Source organism: Aethalodelphis obliquidens, unplaced genomic scaffold (assembly GCF_003676395.1).
Source record: "Aethalodelphis obliquidens isolate GAN/ISIS:26980383/991018 unplaced genomic scaffold, ASM367639v1 scaffold38, whole genome shotgun sequence".
NCBI classification, from domain to species: domain Eukaryota; kingdom Metazoa; phylum Chordata; class Mammalia; order Artiodactyla; family Delphinidae; genus Aethalodelphis; species Aethalodelphis obliquidens.
In genome coordinates, this window is record NW_020837982.1 from 11541033 (window position 1) to 11566153 (window position 25121).

Consider the following 25121-nt stretch of genomic DNA (forward strand, 5'->3'; position numbering starts at 1 on the left):
CGGCTGGAAAACAAGCAGGAGGGAAAGCAAAGTTCCAGTTTCACCCTTTTTTCCCTCTCCATCTCCTATTTCACCCTTACCACAAATTAAACAGGCACTTAAGAAGGGAAAGGAAAAGGAAGAAAAAGAAAACAAAGTTTCATGACAAAAGGCCCATGGAGTGCTGCTGGACCACCAGGATGTACTGATAGCTACAGAAATGCACGGTGGCTGCCAGCAGACCGACCCTCAGGTCTAGAATGTGCCTCCCATCCTACCTTCAGACAACAGACTCGACGTTCTTCCTTACAATCACCCCAAGCCAGCCCCCTGCAGCTTCGCTATGGCCCACGTGGCCTCAGTGTGATCACGAGACCACAGGGGATGAGCGTGTAAGTTGGCATCACACCCAGCCTTTCAAGTATGTGATGGGGGCTGTTCAGGTCTCCACTCCCAGGCCCACAGCTGCTCCCCGCCGGTTCCTCTCCTGCATCCCGTCCTTCATCAGGACTCACTCCTCCACTCTGGTTTCTCGCCTCTAAACAGACTCCGTGCCCCTTTAGAGTGTGGGGACTGGAAGCAAACAGAATATTCCAGACACAGTCTGACCAGTGCAGAAGAAAAGGAACTGTTCACAGCCTTAGGCCACACTGGGGAAAGCACTGCTTCTGTAACTTTTACAATGAACAGTATCTCAAGACCTAAGTGGTTTACTGAGCGCTCATTTACAGTTAGTTGTTTCACAAGGAACGGTCAGCGAAAGCTCCACTCGTGGTCCTTGAAGCTACTTCTCCTCTTATACTTGTGGGATTGACTTCTTGGATCAAAGGACAGGATTTTACATTCGTCACTCACCTTTCTGATGTGACTCGTCATTCCTGCCTGACAATATCTTTCTGGAATCCAACACCATCATTAAATACTAATGTTATTACTCCAAATTCCAGGTTATTACAAATCTCATCCAAGTCAATGAAAGAAGGCAAGAGAGTAACCATCAAACCCTCCCAACTTTTCCCTCTCCCCAAAATGATGGGGATTCTTGGTAGGCAAAAGAATGGAAGGCTGCAAGGGAAATCATAAAGTCATCGAAAGTTGTTATGAGGCTCTTAACCTCGAGGCTGTAGACAAAGTTCAAGCTCCGTGAAATCACTGAAATGGTCTAAAAACGTTGTACAACTTTCTCGTATATCTGTGCTTTTCTGAGGAGAACACGTATAACTTTCTTCGGATTCTTAAAGGGATCTATTTATCTTTGTCCTAAAAGATTAAACACTGATAGTGGGTACAAGATACTGGCCCTTTCAGTCCCAGTAAGAAGGTACTAGAATCAAATAGCTAAGATTCTTCAGAAACTGGTTGTTAACAATGTAAAGGGTTACAAACACTCATGCCCTGGGGCAGGGTTCTCAAACTTTGGCAAGGGCGCCAGCAACACCTAAAGGGCTCATTAAAATACAGACCGCGGGGGCCCCACTGCCAGCATTTATGATTCAGTAGGTCTGGGGTGGAGGACCCGATAATTTGCATTTCTAACAAAAACTCCCAGATAATGCTGGACCACACTTCGAGAACCATTCCTCCACAGTTCTCTGGTTGCCATGGTGAACCACTGTTACTACCAGGTATGCTGGAGTAGAAAAAAAGGTTGAAAACCAATGTTTTAGACTAATTCATAACCTGATTTAAAGGATATGCTAACGTTTCAAGGAGTATACACTTGGATAGAACAAAAATCACAAAACAGAATAAAACAAACAAAAAAATCACAAAACATGTAACATTAAGGCTTCTACCGATAGAATTGCTAATATGCTCTCTAACTGTACTTGCAGTTGCCTTCCTAGGCATCCACGTGGGAGAGGGCAATAGAGAAAATATTCAAGCACACATGTACATTCTGAAGAACGGTTTCAAAAACCCATCACCTCTCCGGACTGCACTGATAAGATCATTAACAAGGTTTCTGTCTTCCCAACATATACACTCGCTACCCACTGCTAGGAAGAGGATGGCTCTGAAATGGGAATTATCCTGGATGAATGTGGATACAGACAATAGGACACACACTCTGCCTTAGGAAGGACAGTCTCTTAAAAGAGAAAATATCCAACTAGAACAAAATACGAAAACAAGTTACTCTTATTCTTATTAGGTATAAACTGTATGCCCCACACAACACTTCAGAAACTGCCTTGCTGCCTGTGTGTATGCACACATTTCTTTACTTTTACATTAGACATGTAATTATATGCTTTGATTTAACAAATGACTATAAATTACAGTAACTTAACAGGTCATTTCTAGGGCAGGTCTTTTTTCTTTTTTTAAAAGTAAATCATGGATTTATAAATTATTTGATCAAATCAACACATTTTAAATTTATCAGTATGTACTTTTTCTAGGTGGGGAACCACCTATAATTTAATATAAGGGGAAAAAAACCCACAAGAGATCACAATAGTGTGATTACAATATGCTCCCGATTTTGTGTGTGTGGGGAAATTACATAAACACTTTTTTTTCTTTTTGTTTTAAAAGAAACAAGTAGTCATTGGGTCTTCACTGGGTAGTGGGATCACAAACTACTTTTAATTTTTACTTTTCCAGAGTTTTCTACAAGTAACTAAACACTATGAGGATGGTTTCCTGTCTTTGCCATACGGTGAGCTTACCCCCTGGTCCACAGGAGGGCCTCTATATACCTACTGATCAATACTACATGAATGGTGCCCACCCTCACTGTAAGCTTCAGCTTCTCCTCCACCACCAAAAGCTAACCATTCCTTCAAATCCTAACCCAACGCCACCCTTTCAGAAGTTCTCTTCAGGTCAACCTGGCAATTTAATCCTTAGCCTTCTCCTAACATTTTGCACCGCTCTCCTGGCCTTCTTCTAACCCTCCCTCGCCTTTGTACCAGAGGACTCAGGTGGTAGGTGCTCAAATCCTTGTTTAGTTGACAGAGTCCCTGAGGCCAGTGAAGATGTTTTGTTCATCTTAACTCTTCACTTGTGGTTGCCAAATATGTTGTATTTTTTTCATTCCATTGTACATTTGGTACCTAATCTTGATAATGCTGGTATTTAATAGGGAAACCTCTCCCAAATGCTTTGCCTTTCAGAAAGGATAATACTAGAATTTTGAAAACAGCAGATACTGTTGTTATATACCACTAATCATGGCCAGGCACTATTCTAAGCAGTTTATGTATGTATTAACTCTTAATCCTCACAACAGCCCTACGTGGTAGGTACTATTCATATCTCCATTTTACAGATGAGGAACCCAAGGTTCAGAGAAAGCCAATAACTGGCTGGAGGTCACAGAGCTAAGGAGGGGCAGAGCTGGGAGTAAACTCAGTTCAGCTCCAGAGCACATGCTACAAGGATGGAAGGTGAGAAGGAGAAAACTTTGAAGGGCATGTAGTACACTACATACTGCCTCTCGGATCAATTATCAATCATGGCTTCAAGAGTACAGGCTCAGGGAATTCCCTGGCGGTCCAGTGGTCAGGACTCTGTACTTCCACTGCCGGGGGCCGGGGTTCGATCCCTGATCTGGGAACTAAGATCCCACAAGCCGCCAGAAAAAAAAAAAAAGAATACAGGCTCGGCCAATGAATGCACTAGCACAATCTAGCAAAGGCTTTTTATTTTATAGAAAAAAAAAACCTATATTGGAGGAAAAAAAGGAATAAATAGGAACATCTTTGCAACAGACAGAATCTGAAGGTTCTTGGTGTCATCTGAAATAACTGCCTAATTATGGGTGAATCATTTATCTGTGCACAAATTAGCTCCCTACAGAGCCAAAGCCTCATCCCCTTCATTTGCTTTTAGACACACACACACCCCTGGGCTCCATCTCCAAGGCCATTTTAGACTCTCAATGAAATATCACCCAGGAAACTTCTCGACTGCCTCCCAGCACCTACTATAGGTACAGGCACAGAAAAACAGTTTTATGAATATCTTGCACATAAAAAGCCAAACAAAAATGATGGATAAGGGACCCATATGATAGCGCATCTCTCTAAGACGGATAAGCTAAAACAGAATTGTCCCAATTTGTGTAACGCTACCAGAGGTCACTTACATTACAGAGACCTGTAAGTCTGTTCATTTATCAGTATTCTGTTCAACCAAATAAGCAGAAATACAAACTAAGTGCAAAAGGACACTATCGCTATTCATGGCCCAAGCCACCTCTGTGAATATCTTTACACCGTGTTAAATGTTTCTGAAACGTGGAGCTGACACCAGGAATTTTTATTCTTCCTATATGACAAGTAAGTACATCATCTGCTGAAGCCTAGAGTCTTTCACCATACAACGTGCCCTTCAAAATTTCCTCCATCTCACCTTCCATCCAGCCTGTCTTCATTGAAATGATTTCCCTAAGGAGCCCAAATAAAAAGCCAACCTCTCGGGTCACATCCCTTTGCAGCAAAAGCTAGTGCTGTATCACACAATTACACCATATGCTTTCTCCAGATAAGGACGAGAAAGAACTGAATTTAAGATGCAGAAGTAAGGAGCTGCATAAAATGGCCACTTTTCCAGCGTCCGTGACAGACAGGGCATACTTAAACATCAAAAGCATGGAACTGAAGGAGTAATTAATAAAGGTGGATTGATGAAGGAAATGAAACAATAAATACATTAAAGTTTTCCAGAGTGAGATACTATCAAGAATAATTAAGCCTGACTCAAAGGATCCTCAGCTTCAATGTTAAAAAACAAAAATCTCAGCAAAGCCGAAGTATTATATTTGATATTATATTATTCAGCGAAAACAGCAGTCTTTGTTTCATTTGCAGTCGGGATCTACCCTGCCTGCTTTCCCCTACCCCACCCCACCCCCTTCCATCCACCGCAGTGATCTCGAAGGGAACTGCAGAGGCCCCAAGGAACAGAGATAACGGTCATAGGCAGAGGCCACGTTACCCAAAACTCACCAGCCGAGCTCAGACCAGAGTCGCCAACCTCCTTCCCAAGGCCCTAGTTGCCAGGCAGGCCAGGCTGGGCGCCTCGCCGGTCCCCGGGCCGCATCCACCCACCGCAGGCCCACAAAGCCCCCGCGGACGCCGGGACTCCGCGCCTTCAACTTCCCTCCGACCCCATTCCAGGCCGATTTTATGGGATCAGGGTGTGACCCCCACTGCAGAAGGCCAGGAAGAGACTCCGCGCCAAGCCATGCCCAGATCACTTACACAATAAAGGGATCCCGAGGCGAGGGCTGACCCTCCCCCCCCCGACCGCCCTGCTGCAGCGCGCCCCCGCCACATTTCCCGCCTCGCCCCCCCAAACCGCCCGGGCCTGGCCGGGTGTCCACCCCCGGCCCCCGCCGTCCCCAGAGCGCCTGGGAAGACGCCCCCCCGCTCTCTCGCCCAGCTCCCCCGGGACCAGCGGAGCCCGACCCTCCCCAAGCCGGCGGCCGGCTGCTGAGACCCTCACCCGCCGCCGCACGCCTCCCGGGCCGTGCGCAGCCCTGCCCTCCGGTCCCTTCACCCCGCAGGTCCCGGCGCGCCGCCGGCCTTCCGAGCCCTCGGCGAACCCCTCACCGCACTCGGGATGCCGGACCCGGCCTAACCCACCCAGTGGCCCTTCCCGTCCAGCGCTCCCCCCCCCCCAACCCGGATGGCGCTTTCCAGCCCGCCCCAGGACTCCCTCCCCTCCCGAGAGGCAAGCACAGGCTCGCGGGACCCCCGGGGACACCCACCAGGGCACGAGGCCCCCCCAACCCCGCGCCCCACGGATCCCGCACGCCTAGTATCAGGTCAGCACATGCCCACCCGCAGATCTCCATCCCCAGCCCCCCAGGGGTCGTCCTCCCGCACACCCAGGCCCTAATCCCTGCAGGGGTCTCACTCTCAAGGACCTCATTCCCCACCCCTCCAGGGGTCTCTCCACCCACCGGGGTCCCGTTAACCACCACCAAGGTCCTTCCTTGCGCGAATCTACGGCCCCTGCAGCACAAACCCTCCGCCCAGAACCCCTTCTGTCTTCCCCAGCTCCCGCTTCGGCTCCGTTCCTGCCCTACAGATCCGCCCGGGCCCCCAGCCGGGGATCCTTTCCTCCCCCACAAACCGTCCCTCGGTTCCCGGCCGCCGCACTCGGACCCGGGAAGCCGCACCTCTCACCTTCAGCCGAAGATGGTGGCGCCGGCGCACGTCCCCAGCCGCGACCACAGATCCGGCGCCTCAGTCCAAAACCCACCGCTGCCTCCGCCGGGCTCCTTTAGCACTGCTACTCCGGGCTGCCCCACCCCCTCCCACCCTCATTGGGCCAGCTCCACGCCCGTCACCACCGCCCCCAGACCCACTGGTCCGTTTGCGCGCCCATCTCCAAGGGAAAACGTTAGCAACCCGAAAGAAGCTACCTTCCCGAGGTCCGCTCCCTCCACCCACCTGAAATGATGCTCATTGGCTCCCGCTCCCAGCCCAGGCCTCCGAGGCCCCCATCTCATAGGCTGAGCCGCACGCCCGTCAGAGATTCCGGGAGGTGCGGCCGGGGCAGTCGCGGGCGATTGGCTGGCTCGGGAGGAGATGGACAGCTGCGGCTGGCTGGGTGCCCCGCGATTCCGCGGGGCAGAGGGTGCGGATCCCGCAGCGGCCTCGGCCGTGCGGACCGCGGGGCAGGTGTGCCACGGCCGCAGCCCCGAGCTCCGCCTGGACGCGCCTCGTCCTGCCGTCGGGCTGCAGGGGGCAGCCCAGTAAAGTGCCTCGCCGCCTCCTCTGCCTGTCGCAGCCGGCGTGTCCCGCAGCGGGACCGGCTTCCACCGCGGAGTCGCGGGCCTCGGGCCGCGGGCGCTGCCTGCAGGGGCGGGGCCGGAGCGCGGTCCAGAGGCCTTACGTCACTCCCGGGGCAGCTGGGGGGGGGTGGGGGCCGCGGCTCGGCGGCTCACCTGCAGTGGGGGAGGGGAGGCAAGTCTCGGGCTGCTGCTCTGCCCATGCGCTCCGGCCCTGAAGCTGGGGCCCCGGCTTCAGTCGGCGGTCCGCGCTCCCGGCACTGTCGCGACCCCCGCCTCCAGGCTGACCCTGCCCAGGCCCTCTGAGCGGCGGCCGCCGGACAGCTTCCTCCGCTGCTGCGGTTTTGATGTTTGAAAGGGGAGACGTCTCCCTACCCAGACTCCCGGCTGGGCTGAGATTACAGAGGATTGAGAAGCGAACCCCCCTTGGAGAGAAGACTTGGGAAAAGGGCTTAACCTCATTCATTCGTTCGTTCATTCATTCATTCATTCATTCATTCATTCATTCAATAGAGCTCCCTACTTGAGAGGGGCTATGAGGAGGTTCTGTAGAGCTGTCTTATCCCCCAGGGCCTATTAACTTTTCAAAGGCCTTAGAAAGCGTTTGAGACCTGAAGAAGAAGAAGAAAAAAAAAGCTCCCAGATAAGGAAAGGGAACCAAAAAAATCAAAGTTAATCAATATTTAATGAAACGTCTGCAATATCTAGTCAACTGCAACATGACCCTTAATTAATTAATTATAAATATAATAAAGTTTAAGTCACAAGTCACAAAATGATTTCTTACAAAAACTGAAGTTTATCCAAATCTTTTCAAAAAAATTTTACAGCAAGATGTAGTTATTTCGTGTTGAATATGGGTGCATTTTATTATTTATGATGTAAGTGGCTAGGCCTAGGAAACTTCCGGTCTGGTAAAATGAATAAAGCAAAAAACAAAACAAGGCAGGAAACGATAAGGAGGGGGTGGTGCAATTCAGAGAAGATTTCAAGGCAGCTGAGTGCAGAGTCCCTCCTGGGGAAGTCCGACTCAGGTCCTGTACTGTCCTTTGTCCTAGTGCATCTTGTCCCCCACCCCCATCAGCCTCCTGGAGTAAGCTGCCCTCTGTCCAGGTGTCTTGTGACTTGGCTCCATGAAGTCTGTCCTCCTTAATGCAACCTGCACATGGAGTACAAGTTAACCATACCTAGCATGTGAACAGTATTCCTCTTCTGAATTAAAAAAAAAAAAAAAACACAACTTTTTAGAGAACACCAAACACTCCATCTCTAATGCCTGAGTCTCAGCTTTGCCAGCCACTGAAGTCATTTCTGAATGCTTAGAGCATTCACACACAAACAGCCCCATCAGCCACCAAGTCTGTGGTTTCCCATAACTTTAAAACAAACTCAGTGGACCATCAGAAGAGGAGGGCAGGAAGCTCACCAGAATTCAACGTCACAAAGATGTCAGTCTTGAAGAGAAATCAATAATAAAGAGACTGTCCCCAGGAATTCCCTGGCAGTCCAGTGGTTAGGACTCTGGCGCTTTCACCGCGGAGGCCCAGGTTCGATCCCTGGTCCGGGTAACTTAGATCCCGCAAGCTGTGTGGTGTGGCCCCAAAAATATAGAAACTGCCCCCAAATGCATCTCTAGCCATGGCATCTCTGCAGCCCTTGGGCCCTACATTTTCAACTGTCTGCCAGAGGTGCCTACCTGGATGGGAGGACAACTGCAAAAGCAGGAAGCCCCAAACCTATTTTCTTCCCACTTCCACTACATCCCTCCACCCAAACTCTTTCTTCCCAACTTCCCTTTGTCTGTTAATGAAACCAGCCTTGAAACCTCTTTGATTCCTTCCTCTCCCTTGCTCCCCCATCATGTCCCCCTCCACCTCAGTCATCTAGCCAGCCAGGCTCAGAATTCTAACTCCAGTCTCACCTCATGTAGCTCCATCCCTGAACCTCTTGCCATTTTGATCAGGAAAACGCAGGATTTAGGACCACATAGACCTGGCTTTGAATCCGTCTCTGCCACTTACTAGAGCCTTAATCTTTGACAAAGTCCTTAACCTCATCTCTAAAAAGAGGATACAGGACTTCCCTGGTGGCTGAGTGGTTAAGAATCCACCTGCCAATGCAGGGGACACAGGTTCAATCCCTGCTCCGGGATGATCCCGCATGCCGCAGAGCAACTAAGCCCGTGTGCCTCAACTACTGAAGCCCGTGCACCTCAACTACTGAAGCCCGTGCGCCTAGAGTCCATGCTCCGCAGCAAGAGAAGCCACTGCAGTGAGAAGCCTGCGCACCGCAACAAAGAGTAGCCCCCGCTCACCGCAACTAGAGAAAGCCCGCCCACAGCAAGGAAGACCGAAGGCAGCCAAAAATAAATAAGTTTATTTAAAAAAAGAAAAGGGCTTCCCTGATGGCGCAGTGGTTGAGAGTCCGCCTGCCGATGCAGGGGACACGGGTTCGTGCCCCGGTCCGGGAAGATCCCACATGCTGCGGAGCAGCTGGGCCCGTGAGCCATGGCCACTGAGCCTGCGCGTCCGGAGCCTGTGCTCCGCAGCGGGAGAGGCCACAACAGTGAGAGGCTCGCGTACCGCAGAAAAAAAAAAAAAGAGGATAGAAATATACACCTGAAGGGCTCGTTCAACAAGTATGTAACAGGATGATTTACTGGGGGAAAAAATGGCATTATGAATACATAGATTGAAAATTGTCCTTTTTTTCTAATCTACAATTTCATTACAAAAGAGTGAGAAATCTTTGTCCTCTCTCCATAGTAATTTTTGCTGGCAGTCTAGGCTGCTTTTACCCCCAAAAGAAAAAGGTCACAGACCACTGTTTCGCAGAGTCTAGGTCACAAGTCCAAACTCATTCCCTCAGGGCAGTTCCAGCCCACGAGCCTGTTTTGTTCTAAGCTGTTTTGTTCCGTCTGTACAGCGCTGATATGAAGCATTTTTATTTTTATAAATTTGAGTGAATTCCAACATTTAAAAGTCAAGAGCTATCCAACATCATTAGCCATTAGGGAAATGCAAATCGAAACCATAATGAGATACCACTTCACACCCACTAAGATGACTATAATCAAAAAGGCAGACAATAACAAATGTTGGCGAGGATGTACAGAAAGAGGAACCCTCAGTCATTTCTGGCAGGAAAATGGTGTAGTCACTGTGGAAAATGGTTTGCCAGTTTCTTAAAAGTTAAACATGAATGTACCATGTAACACAATTCTATCTTTCAGTATCTACCAAAAAGCAACAAAAAAAGTAGGATATATATGGATACAAAAGCTTGCACACAAAGGTTCAGAGCAGGATTATTCATAATAGCGGAAAAAAAATGGAATGTCCATCAACTGGTGAATGGGTAGACAAAATGTGGTATATCCGTACCATGGAATACTATTCAGCAATAAAAAGGAACACACTACAGTTTCATGCAGCAACATAGATGAACCTTGAAAACACTATGTTCAGTGAAAGAAGTCAAAGAGACCACATATTGTATGATTCCATTTACGTGAAATATCCCCAAAAGGCAAAGCTATAGAGACAGAAAGTACGATAGTAGTTGCCTGAGGTAAGGGCTGGGGTGGGGAGGACAGTAAATATACATGTGGGATCTTATTGTGATGATGAAAATGTTCTCAAATTGATTTATGGGGCTTCCCTGGTGGCACAGTGGTTGGAAATCTGCCTGCCAATGCAGGGGACACGGGTTCGAGCCCTGGTCTGGGAAGATCCCATAGGCCGCGGAGCAACCAGGCCCGTGAGCCACAACTACTGAGCCTGCACGTCTGGAGCCTGTGCTCTGCAACAAGAGAGGCCCATGATAGTGAGAGGCCCGCGCACCGCGATGAAGAGTGGCCCCCGCTTGCCGCAACTAGAGAAAGCCCTTGCACAGAAACGAAGACCCAACACAGCCAAAAAATAAATAAATAAATAAATAAAAATAAAATAAAAAAATAAAATTGATTTATGGTGATGGTTACACAACTGGATAAAGTTACTAAAAGGTCACTGAATATTATGCTGTGGATTACATGATTTTAAAAATATACCTTAATAAGTAATGTTTTAAAAATAGAGACAAAAGAGTTCTCTCATGAAAATCCAGATTTCTGGCTTCCCTTGAAAACACAGAAGATCTGGAAATTCCGCGCCAATTCGCTGATGCCTTAGCGGCTGCTCATTTTTAGACAAAGCTCATTTAGACAAAGCATGCCTCAGTCACCACTTCTCTCTGTTGTCTCTTGAAGCCAACCTGCTTTATTCACTGACATTCTTTTCCTGGTCTTTTTAAGGCATCTATTTGCGTTCTCAGTCTCTGTCATGCCTGTCAAGGGATTTCACGTCAGATCATTCCAGAGAGTTAAGAGAAAGGGTGGTATTTTTGAGTTAAAGAGCTATTTCCCTGACAGTGGTGAAGGAGTAGGAGATCTGGGGTGCCCATGAGAAGAGGCCCCATTTCAACAAGATTCCTGGAAGCGGCAGGACTTCGGGGCAGAGGCTACTGTACTGAGCCCCTCACAGCCCACCCCGGGGAAATAATTCCTGACTGACAGGAAGGATCGATGCTCAACTGTGGCATTTTGAAACAGCAGGAAGAACAGTTAAAAACAAACAGAAAACTTCTAATGATCTGAGAAAGAAGGAACCTTCCAGAATTTTCTTGGGCCCCTTAAGCTCTGGAGTTTTGGGGGGAAAAGAAAAAAACAGAAGTTTCCTGAAAATGACTAATTTAAGACTTCTCACCAGCCACGCAGGATAAGGCTAACTCAGATTTAATTTGATTTAGAAAAACAAAAGCACGATAGTCCTTGCATCCTAATGTCTTAGAGCAACTTGTACCTGTGAGAAATGCTTACCATCTTTTGCATCTAGGAAGAGAGCAGGGGTTTTTAATCTGGAGTCTGTGGAAACCTAAAGAGTTTTAGGGGTTTTATAAAACCTCTGAAATTGTATGCAAAACGTATTGTTTTTTCTTCCCCCCCTGGGGAGAAGCTGTACAGTTTTTAGTAGATTCTCATAGAGGGCTCTGATCCAAAAAGATTGCAAGAATGCGATATGTAGCTTCCCTGGTGGCGCAGGGGTTAAGAATCCGCCTACCAGTGCAGGAAACACGGGTTCGAGCCCTAGTCTGGGAAGATCCCACATGCCGCGGAGCAACTAAGCCCGTGTGCCACAACTACTGAGCGTGCAAGCCACAACTACTGAAGCCCACGTGCCTAGAGCCCATGCTCTGCAACAAGAGAAGCCACCGCAGTGAGAAGCCCGCGCACTGCAACGGAGAGTAGCCCTCACTCGCCGCAACTAGAGAAAGCCCGCGCGCGGCAACAAAGACCCAATGCAGCCAGAAAAAAAAAAAAAAAAAAGCAATATGGCATGATAAGTACTACATTATGAGAAGTACAGCAAGATCCAGGGACACATAAGGGACACCTAACCCAGAATGGTGGCAGGAGTGGGGGTGGGGGAAGTTCCAGAAAGTCTTCTTAGAGAAAGTCATTTTGAAAATATAATCTGAAAAATAAGGCATTAACCAGACAAACCGAGGAAGAAAGTACTTTCAGAGAAAAATAATACATAGAAGAGAGAGTACAGGGCTTTCCAAGCTCAGAAAGAATTTCAGAGCAAAGCTACCGCAAAGTGAACAAGCGTGGAGGAGTGTGAAATAAGGGACTGAGGAGGTAGGCAGGGGCCGGATTGTACGTGTAAACCACGAGGCAGAATTATTTTATCTGGAGGACAGCGAGGGAGCTATGGGAGAGTTTTCAACTGAAGAGTAAAATGACCAGGTTTGTGTTTTGGAAGCATCCCTCTGGTCATAATATAGAGGATGGATTAAAGTGGGGGTCAGGGTAGGCCAGTGAAGAGGCTGCTGCCACAAACAGTCCATCTGAGAGATGATGGTGACTTGGTCTAAGCAGCCTGGAAAAGATGTGGTCAGGTTGCGGTGATGGTGATTGTAAAGATTAACTGAGATATTGAAAGTGCCAAGCCAACTTATGAAGGTTAAAGTGCCTCAAACGTGCATGAGGATATCTGCAGGTGCCTAGCAGAGTATGAGTTGGTTCCCTTCCTCCACTTTCTCATGGCCTCTTGAATAAAAATAATCCCTCACTGTACCCTGTACACACATTTATCAAAACACCTATCAAAACTCCTTGTAAGTTTTTTTTTTAATCTCCATCCCTGTATCCTCCTTCGAAATGAGTGCTGTCCAAGAGAAACAGAATGGGAGCCACCAATGCAAGCCACATATCTAAGTTTAAACTTTCTAGGGGCTACATTTTAAAAGTAAAGCAAAATAATTGAAATTAATTCTAATAACATATTAACCCAATATAAAAAGAACATTACATTTCAATATGTAAAAAAATCACTAATAGGCTATTTCGCATTCTTTTTCTTGTGCTAAGTGTTCAAAATCTGATGTGTGTTTTGGACCTACAGCACATCTTATTTCAGACTGGCCACATTTTCAGTGCTCAAGAGCTACATGTGGCTGGTGGCTACCAGAGCGGACCCCACAGTGCTAGACTGTAAACTCCGTGCAGGCAAAGTCAATGTTTTCAGCTGTATCCCCAGGAACTAGCTCAGTGCTTGATACAGAACAGATACTTAATAAATGCTTGTTGAATAGAAAGATGGAAGGATTGGATGGATGAGTGGATGGATGCATGAGGAGATCCCTTCTCACTTTCCAGGTGTCATTTCAGCTGAGTCTGAATCCCCATCAGGACTGCAGTGGTGGAGGATAATGGGCTGCAAGGGCAAGGATGCAAGGAACCGAAGCATGGGCAGGGAAAAGTGATACCAGGAGACGGTGGGAAGTAACAGCATTTGACTGAAGAACGGAATACTTGCTGCAGAAAAGAAGGTGAGAAGTAATACTGGAGGTTCCTGGAAGGTGACACTGAACCTTATACACATCTGGGGATTCCCAAACTTCCAGTGTAATTTCCATCAGTAAATATTTAAGGAACAAATGAAAAGAGAGGTGAGAGGACGAGGCAGCAGGAAAAAGACAAGGAAGCAAAAAGAGAAAGGGAAATGTTATTAGCAAAGTGATAACAACTGCTGGTGTGAATGTTGGCAAATAACAAACGATAAGCAAGTTTCTTAGAGGGTCCAGGTTATCTTGATGGAAAGAGGAACAGGTCACTGGAGAAGTCTGAAGTCTGGTCAATGGTTAGAGATGGAAACAGGGTCATTGGTCTCAGAGTATCTGTGGTCCCTGGTGGATCAGACCTGGTGGGAAGAGGGGGAGTCACATTCTGGTGCACAGAACCGCAGTTTGAAATCAAGCCTGATTGCTATTATATGACGCAGCATTATTGCCACCTCGGCCTTAAGGAGCCAGGCCTGGTTTGCATTGGTCCTACTCATTAGGTGAAGAGGAAATCAAGAAATTGCCCTGGATTTGCTAAAAATGGGTATGACTCTTCAGGAAAAAAAAAGAAAAAAAAAAAGGTGTGTGGGCATCTCACTGGAGGTTGTTTTAAAAATCCAAATCAGTCTATTCTTGAAAGATATATTTTATCAAAGGCTTTTTTTGTTGTTTAAAATAGTGGTCCCCAACCTTTTCGACACCAGGGACAGGTTTCGTGGAAAACAATTTTTCCATGGGGAAGCGGGGTGGGGGATAGTTCAGGTGGTAATGCAAGTGATGGGGAGCGATGCGGGAGCGGCTGATGAAGCTTTGCTCGCCTCCTGCTGTGCGGCTGGGTTCCTAACAGGTTCCTAACAGGACTGGTACCAGTCCGCAGCCTGGGGGTTGGGGGCCCCTGGTTTAAAACATCCTGCCTGGGGGACTTCCCTGTTGGTACAGTGGTTAAGACTCCGTGCTCCCACTGCAGGGGCCCCAGGTTCGATCCCTAGCCAGGGAACTAGATCCCACATGCATGTCGCAACTAAGGGTTCGCATGCCACAACTAAGGAGCCCACCTGCCACAACTAAGACCCGGTGCAACCAAATAATTAATTAATTAATTAATTTTTTAAAAAGTGAAACATCCTGCCTGGGAATTCCCTGGCGGTCCAGTGGTTAGGACTCCATGCTTTCACTGCCGAGGGCCTGGGTTCGATGCCTGGTCAGGGAACTAAGATCCCACAAGTCTCACGGTGCAGCCAAAAATAAATCCTGCCTGATAGTGGGTATGTCCTTAACCTCTCTGTACCTTGATTTCCTCTTGTGCAAAACAGGGATAACAATACCTACTTAGTAGGGTGGCTATGAGGCTTAGATACACTGAGGTAACACTTGTAAAGGTCTTGGCACAAATTGGCAGTCAGTAGCGTTCCTCTTTATCATCACTATGATATTCATCAGCAGTATCATTACCCTTTTGAAAGGACTTATACACAGCCTTTCAGAGGAAGCTTATCGTGTTCTTCCATTATTTTCTCTAGATGTATATTAAGAGTATTGTCCCTGGCTTGGAGTTTTAAATGAAGAATGCATACCCTGTAGAAAAAAATCATTTACAGCTATCAAAGTTCTTATAAAAACTAAATTAAAAATATGAGGTGGGGGGCTTCCCTGGTGGCACAGTGGTTGAGAGTCCGCCTGCCAATGCAGAGGACACGGGTTCGAGCCCGGGAAGATCCCACATGCTGTGGAGCGACTAGGCCCAGTGCGCCACAACTACTTAGCCTGCGCTCTGGAGCCCGCGAGCCACGACTGCTGAGCCTGCATGCTGCAGCTACTGAAGCCCACGTGCCTAGAGCCCGTGCTCCGCAACAAGGGAAGCCACCGCAATGAGAAGCCTGTGTACCGCAAGGAAGAGTGGTCCCCGCTTGTGGCAACTAGAGAAAGCTGGCAAACAGCAACGAAGACCCAATGCAGCCAAAAATAAAAATAAATAAATTTCTAATAAATAAATCCCTCTCAAAATGTTAAAATTATATGTGTGTATATATATATATATATATATATATATATATACATATATATATAAGGTAGGGACTTCCCCAGCAGTCCAGTGATTAAGACTCTGCTGCCAATGCAGGGGATGTGGCCAGGAAACTAAGATCCCACATGCCATGCAGTGCGGCCGAAAGATTAAAGAAAAAGGTAGACAAACAATGCTAACTGGAAGTTATATATACACACATAGACCTCACAAATAGCTTACCTATAAAGGTCCTCTCTGATAGACATACAGGTACCTCTACACTTAGGAGCATGTGCTCTGTACATCTAAGCAAGGGAAATGTGAAGGGATAATCTCAGGATTTGAAGTGCATCTCAAATCCTGCATCTCAGTGTCACACAGGGCCTCTCACAGTAGGTAGTGTGGCACTGCAGATAAACGTCTGGACGCAGCAATCAATTAAATTGGCTCTGCCACTTACAACTATGTGACCTTGGCCAAGTGATACAATCTCTCAAAGCCTCAGTGTTTTCATCTGTATAAGGGGGATGATGATGATGATAGCACAGATTCCACGGGATTATTTTAAGGATTAAATAAGATAATATTTGCAAAGGCTTGGCCCAGCATTTGAATCCTAGAAAGTCTTGTTAATAGAATCTAGCTATCCTTAAGTGCTCAAACTGGGATCAGATCAAGTCTCTGGACCCAACTACCAATTTACAGAAACTACAGAGGACAGAGGAACATGATAAACCATACCAGAGGAATGTAATCAGCAAAATCCAGACTGTGGGAAACACCACAGGACAAACAAGCTGGCTTCTTCAACAAATAAATTGCAAGGAAAAAATAAACAACAACAAAACGATGAGACTCTGCTGTAGATTAAAAGAGATTTAAAAAACACATCAGGGCTTCCCTGGTGGCGCAGTGGTTGAGAGTCCGCCTGCCGATACAGGGGACGTGGGTTCGTGCCCCAGTCCGGGAGGATCCCACATGCCGCGGAGCGGCTGGGCCCGTGAGCCACGGCCGCTGAGCCTGTGCGTCCAGAGCCTGTGCTCCACGACGGGAGAGGCCGCAGCAGTGAGAGGCCCGCGTACCACAAAAAAAAAAAAAAAAAAAATCAACCAATTGCAATGAAACCTTCTTTGGATCCTGATGCAATGAAACCTTTTTTGGATCCTCATTCAAGCAATAAAACAAATTATAATAATGTGTGTGTGTGTGTATATAAAATAAAATTTATGAAATAGAAATTTGAATGTTTACTGAATATTGGATAATTATGAATTATTGCCAATTTTTTATGTGTGGTTATGGTACTGTGGTTATGTGACACTAAAGAGTCCTTTTATTTTTGAAATTTACACTGAAATATTTACAGATGAAAGAATATAGTGTCTGGGATTTAATATACATATATATACATATATATATATATATACACACACATATATATATATGTCCCCCACCCCGCCCCACACCGCACGGCATACAGGATCTTAGTTCCCAGACCACGGATCGAACCCATGCCCCCTGTACTGGAAGCATGGAGTCTTAACCACTGGACTTCCAGTGAAGTCCATGGGATTTATTTTAAAATGGCATAGAAGAGGGGAAGTGGAGAGGGTACAGATGAAAGGAGTTTGGCCATGAATTGTTGAAGTTGGGTGATGGGTACAGGGGAGTTTATTATCACTTGTCTTAGTCAGGCTGCTATAAAAGAAGTCCATATAATTGATAGCTTATAAACAACAGAAATTCATTTCCCACAGTTCTGGAGTCTGGGAAGTCCAAGATCAAGGTGCTGGCACATTCAGTGTCTGGTGAGGGCCCGATTCCTGGTTTATAGATGGCTGTCTTCTGACTGTGTCCTTATGTGGCAGAAGAGGGAAGGAGCTCTCCAGGGTCTCTTTTACAAGGGCACTAATCCCATTCATGAGGACTCCACCCTCATGACCTACTCATCTCCCAAAGGCCCCACCTCCTAACACCATCACATTAGGGGTTAGGATTTCAACATATGGATTTTGGTCCCCCCCAAATAACATTCATTCCATTGCATTACTGGTCTCTCTACTTTTGCATATCTTTGAAATTCTCCAATAACATAAAATTCAAAAATTATTTTTGTTGATATGATTTCTACCGGAAGGGCTAGATTCTAAGGGAAAGGAAATGAAATCCTAGAAAAAAAATAAGAAATTCCTCAGGGAATTCCCTGGCTGTCCAGTGATTACGACTCCGTGCTTTCACTGCCGAGGGCCAGGGTTCAATCCCTGGTTGGGGAACTAAGATCCCACAAGCTGCGCAGCACAGCCAAAAAAGAAAAAAAAAATTCCTCAGTTTGATTTTCACAATCTTGCATAATATGATCTCAACCTACCTTCTCAAATTCCTGTCTCCTGCTCCTTCATTACAGCTGTTTCTCCTAATGATCACCTCTCCTTGGCCTCTTCCATCCGTCTTGGTTTTTTTTTCTGGCCACCTTCTGCCCTTTGCTTATGCCATTATATTTTCCATTGGAGGGCCCTTTCTCCACAAATCCACCTGGACAAGTCCTCCCAGGAGGACTTGTGTCAGGCAGCCTTGCTGAAGCTCTTCAGTGTGAGAAACACCACTGGGGAGCTCAAGCACAGGCCCATGTTCTCCTCAATTTTAGACTCAAGTTTCATAGTTGTGCAGCATTTTTGGCATATTCGGAAAGGGTGGTTCCTGCTCTGCCCTTGAATGTTCTCATGAAAGATTTCCCAATTTCCTTCTATTGAAAACACTGATGGGTGTGAGCCCACTGATAATAATAATAACACTATTTTCCATACCAGGTATTTGAGAGTTGGCTGGCGGGAAGCAGAGGAGCTGCCCAGGAACCCAGCTTTCTCAAAGGAGCTCCAGACCTGCATCTGCCCTTCAGATAGACATGTGGGAATCACAGAATCTAGACCTTTATGGATGGAAGAGCCTGTAGAAGCTGCCTGGTCATCATTTCACAGATGAGACACCGAGTCAGGGACTTGCCCAATAGCACAGAGCAAATCAGTGCAGACCTAGGACTCAGCCCTAAGTCACCTGTCCACTCTCCATACAGGATTTTCTGAGTGTCATCATTTTCAGCCGTGGCAATTTTGTGGTGCACCTACTGTGTGCAGCACTCCTACTGTGTGCATAGAAAAATAATACAGAGCATCTCAGAAAGGGTTGTAGAATTCAGAAGATGCTCGTGTGTTTAGGCAGGGAGTGGGGGAGGAGTGGGGAAGAACTCATGGAAATAGGGCTGGTTCTCAGCTTGGACAGAAAAGGGGAGAGGATGGCACAGGGTATCAAGATAATGGGGAGGGCTTCCCTGGTGGCACAGTGGTTGAGAGTCCACCTGCCGATGCAGGGGACACGGGTTTGTGCCCCGGTCCGGGAAGATCCCACATGCCGCGGAGCGGCTGGGCCTGTGAGCCATGGCCGCTGAGCCTGCGCATCCAGAGCCTGTGCTCTGCAACGGGAGAGGCCACAACAGTGAGAGGCCCGCGTACCAAAAAAAAAAAAAAAAAAAAAGATAATGGGGAGATAGGTCTAGAAGCCTGAGGGAGATTTAAGTAAAGGGATGCCCATTCTTTCCCCAAAGCATCTATTCACAAATCATGGAGACATCCAGTTACCTTCTCTTCCCTGCAATGCCTGACAGCCTGTGAAAATGCCTAATACTTTTTCCAGTTGGGGAACTGATGGGCCAGAGGCTCTTGGCTCAAGGCCAAGCAGGTAATATCTAGATAACATCCAGCGCGATGATTAAACAGAGATGTTTTGGAGACACAGCCTGAGCTCAAATCCCAGCTCAGTAGTGACTTGACCTTGGACGAAGTCAAGTCCTTCCTACTTGTCAGGGTCATGGCATGAGCTCAGGAGCTGCTATACATAAAGTGATAAGCACGGTGCCTGGCACACAGGGAACCGCTTAGTAAATGGCAGCTGTTATCCTGGTACTTTGCTCCTCTGTCTCCCTCGTCCTGGCTGCTGAGTCAACAGGAAGTTGGCCTAGAGACAAATGAGCTCCCCGGAACATACCTGGAGTCAAGACCTATTAAAAGTTTCTCTCTCTTCATGGCCACATCTTTCATTTCAGGGAAAATCTGGAAGAGCTAAACTGGGAATGGAAAATTTGCATCTGACGAAAGGTATGTGCAAACACATGTTTGCAAATGAGGTCAAGGTTTCAAAATACCCCTTCTCTGACAGATGAGTCAAGCCCCACACAGTGGTCTTACTATTTACCGCACATGACGGCACATTCTCCCCGCAACTGATAGGGTCGTTTGCCAGGAGTTATATTGGAAGGAGTTACTCATTGGAAAATGTGGCTGCATTGCCCAGACTGAGATCTGAACTTGGACTTCCAGGGATTTCACCCAAAATAAGCTGAATTCCTCAGTTATAATTGTCAAAGAAACATGGCCAAGGAATCTGTGTGCCAGACCAACGCCAGCTCCTGCTGGGAAAAGTGTGGGTCCAGGCAGGGGATGCTCACGGCTTTGAGTAGGAAAGCACAAGGCACTGGGCTCTTCTGACCCTCACGGCATTTAGTCACTGCCCAGGACTGTGACCAATTGGTTGTCGCTCATCCTTTTCCTTTGAGATCTCTCTTATCTTATTGTTTCATAACATTACTTATATCCCTTGTTGTTATTTAATCTTGCAAGCTCCTGTGAGGACATGGATGACACCTTCAACAAAATATTTGTTGAACCGCCCCGCCAAATCTAATCCAGAGTCTACTACAGAGAAACACTGTAGTTGTTCACAGACAAAAGATTCACATTCCGGGGCTTCCCTGGTGGCGCAGTGGTTGAGAGTCCACCTGCCGATGCAGGGGACACAGGTTCGTGCCCCGGTCCGGGAAGATCCCACATGCCGCGGAGCGGCTGGGCCCGTGAGCCATGGCCGCTGAGCCTGCGTGTCCGGAGCCTGTGCTCCGCAACGGGAGAGGCCACAACAGTGAGAGGCCCGCGTACCGCAAAAAAAAAAAAAAAAAGATTCACATTCCTAGTATATTAGGAGCTTCTAAAAATGGAGAAGAAAATAACCAGTAACACCACAGGAAAATGAGCTAGACATATGAATAGATAATTCACAGAAAAAAGAAATGAAAACAGTCCTTAATCATATGAAAAAATGCCCAAACTCATTCATAATAAGAACATAAATGAAAACTACACAGATATTATTTCCAACCTATCAGATTGGCCCAAACTCAAAAGTTTTACAACACACTCTTGGCAAGGTTGGTGGAGAAACAGGTACACTCCGCATTACCGGGGAACCATGTTTTATTATGTAAGAGTCTATTGCATTTGTACACTCTTTAACGAGTGTATTGTTTGTGTCTGTGATACGTGGAGCCCCCTAAAACACGGATTCTGGAGCAGGGACCCAGGGTGGGAATCCTTTTACCGAGTTCTAAGGAAAGTTCTGCTTTGGAGTCATCTCTAATGAAAAGAGCAAGGTGGAGAAAAGTATGTACAGAATGTAAGAAAGGATTTATCTTTTTTTTTTTATCACAAAAGTTAAGCCATACTTTATTATTTTTTTTAAAGTATCTATAGGGAGAGAAAGGAAATAGAGTAGAGTCCCAAGGATAGAAGGTGGACTTCTCTAAATATACCTTGTTTGGTAGATATGACTTTGGAACCATGTAAATATTTTATATAACTAAAACAAAATTAAAGTTTAAAAAGGGTCTTGGGGCTTCCCTGGTGGCGCAGTGGTTAAGAATATGCCTGCCAATGCAAGGGACACGGGTTCGAGCCCTGGTCCGGGAAGATCCCACATGCCGTGGAGCTACTAAGCCCACGCGCTACAACTACTGAGCCTACACTCAAGAGCCCACAAGCCGCAACTACTGAGCCCACTTGCCACAGTTACTGAAGCCAGCGCGCCTAGAGCCCGTGCTCTGCAACAAGAGAAGCCACTGCAATGAGAAGCCCGCATACTGCAACAAAGAGTAGCCCCTGCTCACCCCAACTAGAGAAAGCCCGTGCAGCAATGAAGACCCAACGCAGCCAAAAAAAAAAAAAAAAAAAAAACCAAACAAACAAATTAAATACATATTTTTTAAAAAGGGTCTTCACTGAAAATCTAAAGTAAGTGAAAAAAAAAAAAAGAACCCAACTCTTTATCCAATTTGAGGCATAACCACACAGCCAAAAAGTATTCCAAGGGACCTGAAAGCATAGAAACTTGAGGGCACATTCCTAGTGGGATAATCCTAAGGACAAAGGGAACTGTTGGAAGGAAGGAACGAAGCGGGGGTGGGGAAGAAATCTTGAACCACCTTCAGTAATCATATTGCCGGTGATAGGGTTGATATTGCTATTCTGACACTGTTACGTGTACTCTGTGGGTTAAACCTGATGAGTAATTCTGTTATATCGTCAGGAACCAGGCGTTTCAGTATTGGAGAAAGCAGGTATGTGTGTAAGATAGATGAGGTTAAGTAAACACCTTGCAGTACTGCATTTGAACCGGAATTTAAGCAAGAATTGATGAAAATATTCTGTCATTGAAAAAAGTATTTCCTAGCTCTGCCCATGGAAGAAGTCTAGAAACAGTGGGCACCCCTAGAGCAAGGAGCACCCCTGGTGGCTCTATACTGTGGTCTACAAATGCTATCAAACATAGGCTCCTCAGGGAAATGGCTGAGTCCAGGGCTGAGACAGGAAATATACAAGGCGAGCTTGGAATATCTTATCATAACAGAAAGCAAGGAAACAAAATATCAAAAACTACTAAGTTATGACAAAAGGACATAGGAGCTAATTTGAAGAGGCTCCCTCTGGCCAAATGCGGGAGCCATAGCTTGAGTATCATGATGATAACAATGGCAATGAATTGAAACATGTTAAATATGTTTAAATACATGAGTTCACAATGATTAAAACAAAAAAACAAATTCATGGGCTACCTTTGAAGAGGGCAAAGGAACAATCTCATGACTTAGAAAACAAGTAAATAGACGTTAAAAAAAATCAAGCATTTATCTTGCCTTTCCTATATAAACTGTAACTGCAGGATAGCCAAAGAATTGACGAGGGAAAAGTTTTTTCCCTAAATAAATGACAGTTAATAAATGACAAAGGAATGGTAGACTTGGAATGTCATTGCTTTACAACCCCCTGCAAATATTGGATCTAGATCTAGACAATAATCGTCAGTGGATACTAACATCGTAAAAAGAAAACCAACCTGACATGGTTCTCCTGGTGGAAGTACAGAATGCAACCTCTGAGTTGTCCAAAAAAAAAAAAAAAAAAAGAAATCAAACCTAAATCTGACTGAGCCTCTAGATCTCACTACTAATTTATCAGAAATACAGAGGACAGAGAAACATGCTCAACATAGCCATAGGAAAGCAATCTGAAAAACTCAGACTGCAGGAAATTTTAAAGGACAAACAACTTGATTTCTTCAACAGTAAATTGCAAAGAAATTAGAAAGGGAGAAAGAGAGTGGAAGAGAGAACCGTGGATTGAGATCAAGAGACAAAACATATATCAGCTGACCTTCCCTGGTGGCACAGTGGTTGAGAGTCCACCTGCCGATGCAGGGGACACGGGTTCGTGCCCCAGTCTGGGAGGATCCCACATGCCGCGGAGCGGCTGGGCCCGTGAGCCATGGCCGCTGAGCCTGCGCGTCCGGAGCCTGTGCTCCGCAACGGGAGAGGCCACAACAGTGAGAGGCCCGCATACCACAAAAAAAAAAAAAACATATATCAGCAAACAATATATGGACCTGATTTGGAATTTGATTCAAACAAACTGTTTAAAAAATTATATACAGGTAGAACAATTGGGGGATTTGAATACTCATTAGATGTTTGATAATATTAAGGAATTATTGTTAATTTTTTTGTTGTGATAATGATATTGTGTTTTTTTGTTTTTTTAAAAAGAATCCCTATCTAGAGATACATGCTGATATATTCAAAACAAAATAATATGATGTTGGGAGTCATTCAAAATAATCTGGGACGAGTGAGTAGCATTACTGTTGAAACAAGACTGTCTATGAGTTAACTGTTGGAAGCTGGGTGACAGGTCATGGTCGGGGGTGTCCTCAAACTCTTCTCTTTTGCTTATGTTTGAATTTTCCATAATAAAAACTTAAAAATAAGTAAGATTAAAACGTGGTTTTAATTACAAAAATAGTGCATGCTTTTTGAAAAACATTAAAATAATACAGGAGTGTAGAAAGTGAAAGATAAAATCTCCTTAACCCCTGGCCCTTGACCTCAGCAGTAATCACTATCAACGGTTCAGTAGATTCTGTGGTAAGATTTTGTGTTACTAGGACTTCCCTGGTGGTCCAGTGGGTAAGACTCTGCGCTCCCAATGCAGGGGGCCCAGGTTCGATCCCTGGTCAGGGAACTAGATCCCACATGCATGCCACAACTAAGAAGTCTGCATGCCGCGACGAAGATCCCGTGTGCCGCAGCTAAGACCCAACACAACCAAAATAAATAAATAGATAAATATTAAAAAAAAAAAAAGATTTTGTGTTACTGCTCAGACATTGTCACTATGCTACTCTAAGGCGGGAGTATGCTTCCTTACCCTGCAGTGCTCAGGCTGAGCCATGGAACTTGCTGGACCAAAGATTCTTTAAGAGCCAGAACACGGTTTTCTCTTCTGCCACGATGTTCCAGAAAGTTCGATCCCAGAGTGAAGACAACAAAGCCACACCAGCCGATGACACCCTGGTGTACGTAAGCAAAACTTTATCGTGGCAGACACTGAGATTTTTACAGTGATTTAGCACGGGGACACAGCCTCGCCCATCCTGACTGATACAATATCCTTCCAAGCCTTCCACTGTGCATGTATAAAACAGTTTTTTCCATGAATATTATACCTATTACACTTCAATTTGCTTTTTAAAAAAAACTCAATAATGTATCATGGGCATTTGAGTCTCTTTGAAATAAAACCAATCTGAGTTCCCAAAGGCCCCAAGATAGTTTCCTAAGGCCAGAGACTTCTGTTTCTTTAAAATGTGAGTCAATGGAGAAGTTCTCCTGAAAAAAAATTCATGCGGGAAGTCAGCTGAGTGGGTCAGAGTGTGAATTCCAACATTAGCGCCCTCTTTGTCACGGGAGTATAATTGGCAGAGGAGCTGCATGACTCCAAGGCTCTTCCTGCTGGAGGAAGGCAGGACATCTACGAGGCTGTTAAAGTGCCGGTCTTTCGGGACTTCCCTGGTGGCGCAGTGGTTAAGAATCCACCTGCCAACACAGGGGACACAGGTTCGTGCCCTGGTCCGGGAAGATCCCACATGCTGCGGAGCAACTAAGCCCGCGAGCCACAACTACAGAGCCCACGTGCCACAACTACTGAAGCCCACAGACCTAGAGCTCGTGCTCTGCAACAAAGAGAAGCCACCACAATGAGAAGCCTGCGCACCGCAACGAAGAGTAGCCCCCGCTCGTCGCAACTAGAGAAAGCCCGCGCCCAGCAGCGAAGACCCAATCCAGCCAAA

General features: G+C 46.3%; 1 protein-coding gene across 5 annotated transcripts in view; it reads right to left on the minus strand.

Annotated features, from left to right (window-relative positions):
• The window catches only part of MYH10 (myosin heavy chain 10), a 135060-nt gene extending 128423 nt beyond the window's left edge, over positions 1 to 6637 (minus strand). For 2 of the 5 annotated variants that reach the window (XM_027131025.1, XM_027131021.1), the window contains exon 1: positions 6123 to 6246. Coding sequence is in view for 2 of the 5 variants with exons in the window: in XM_027131020.1 (XP_026986821.1) it covers positions 6390 to 6405 (16 nt within the window). In the remaining 3 variants the exon portion in view is untranslated. Of the gene's footprint in view, positions 1 to 4937; positions 5078 to 6122; positions 6247 to 6389 lie in introns of those variants that run through there. The other 3 variants (XM_027131020.1, XM_027131023.1, XM_027131022.1) reach the window with 3 other exon arrangements.
• Between the last annotated feature and the right edge of the window lie 18484 nt (positions 6638 to 25121).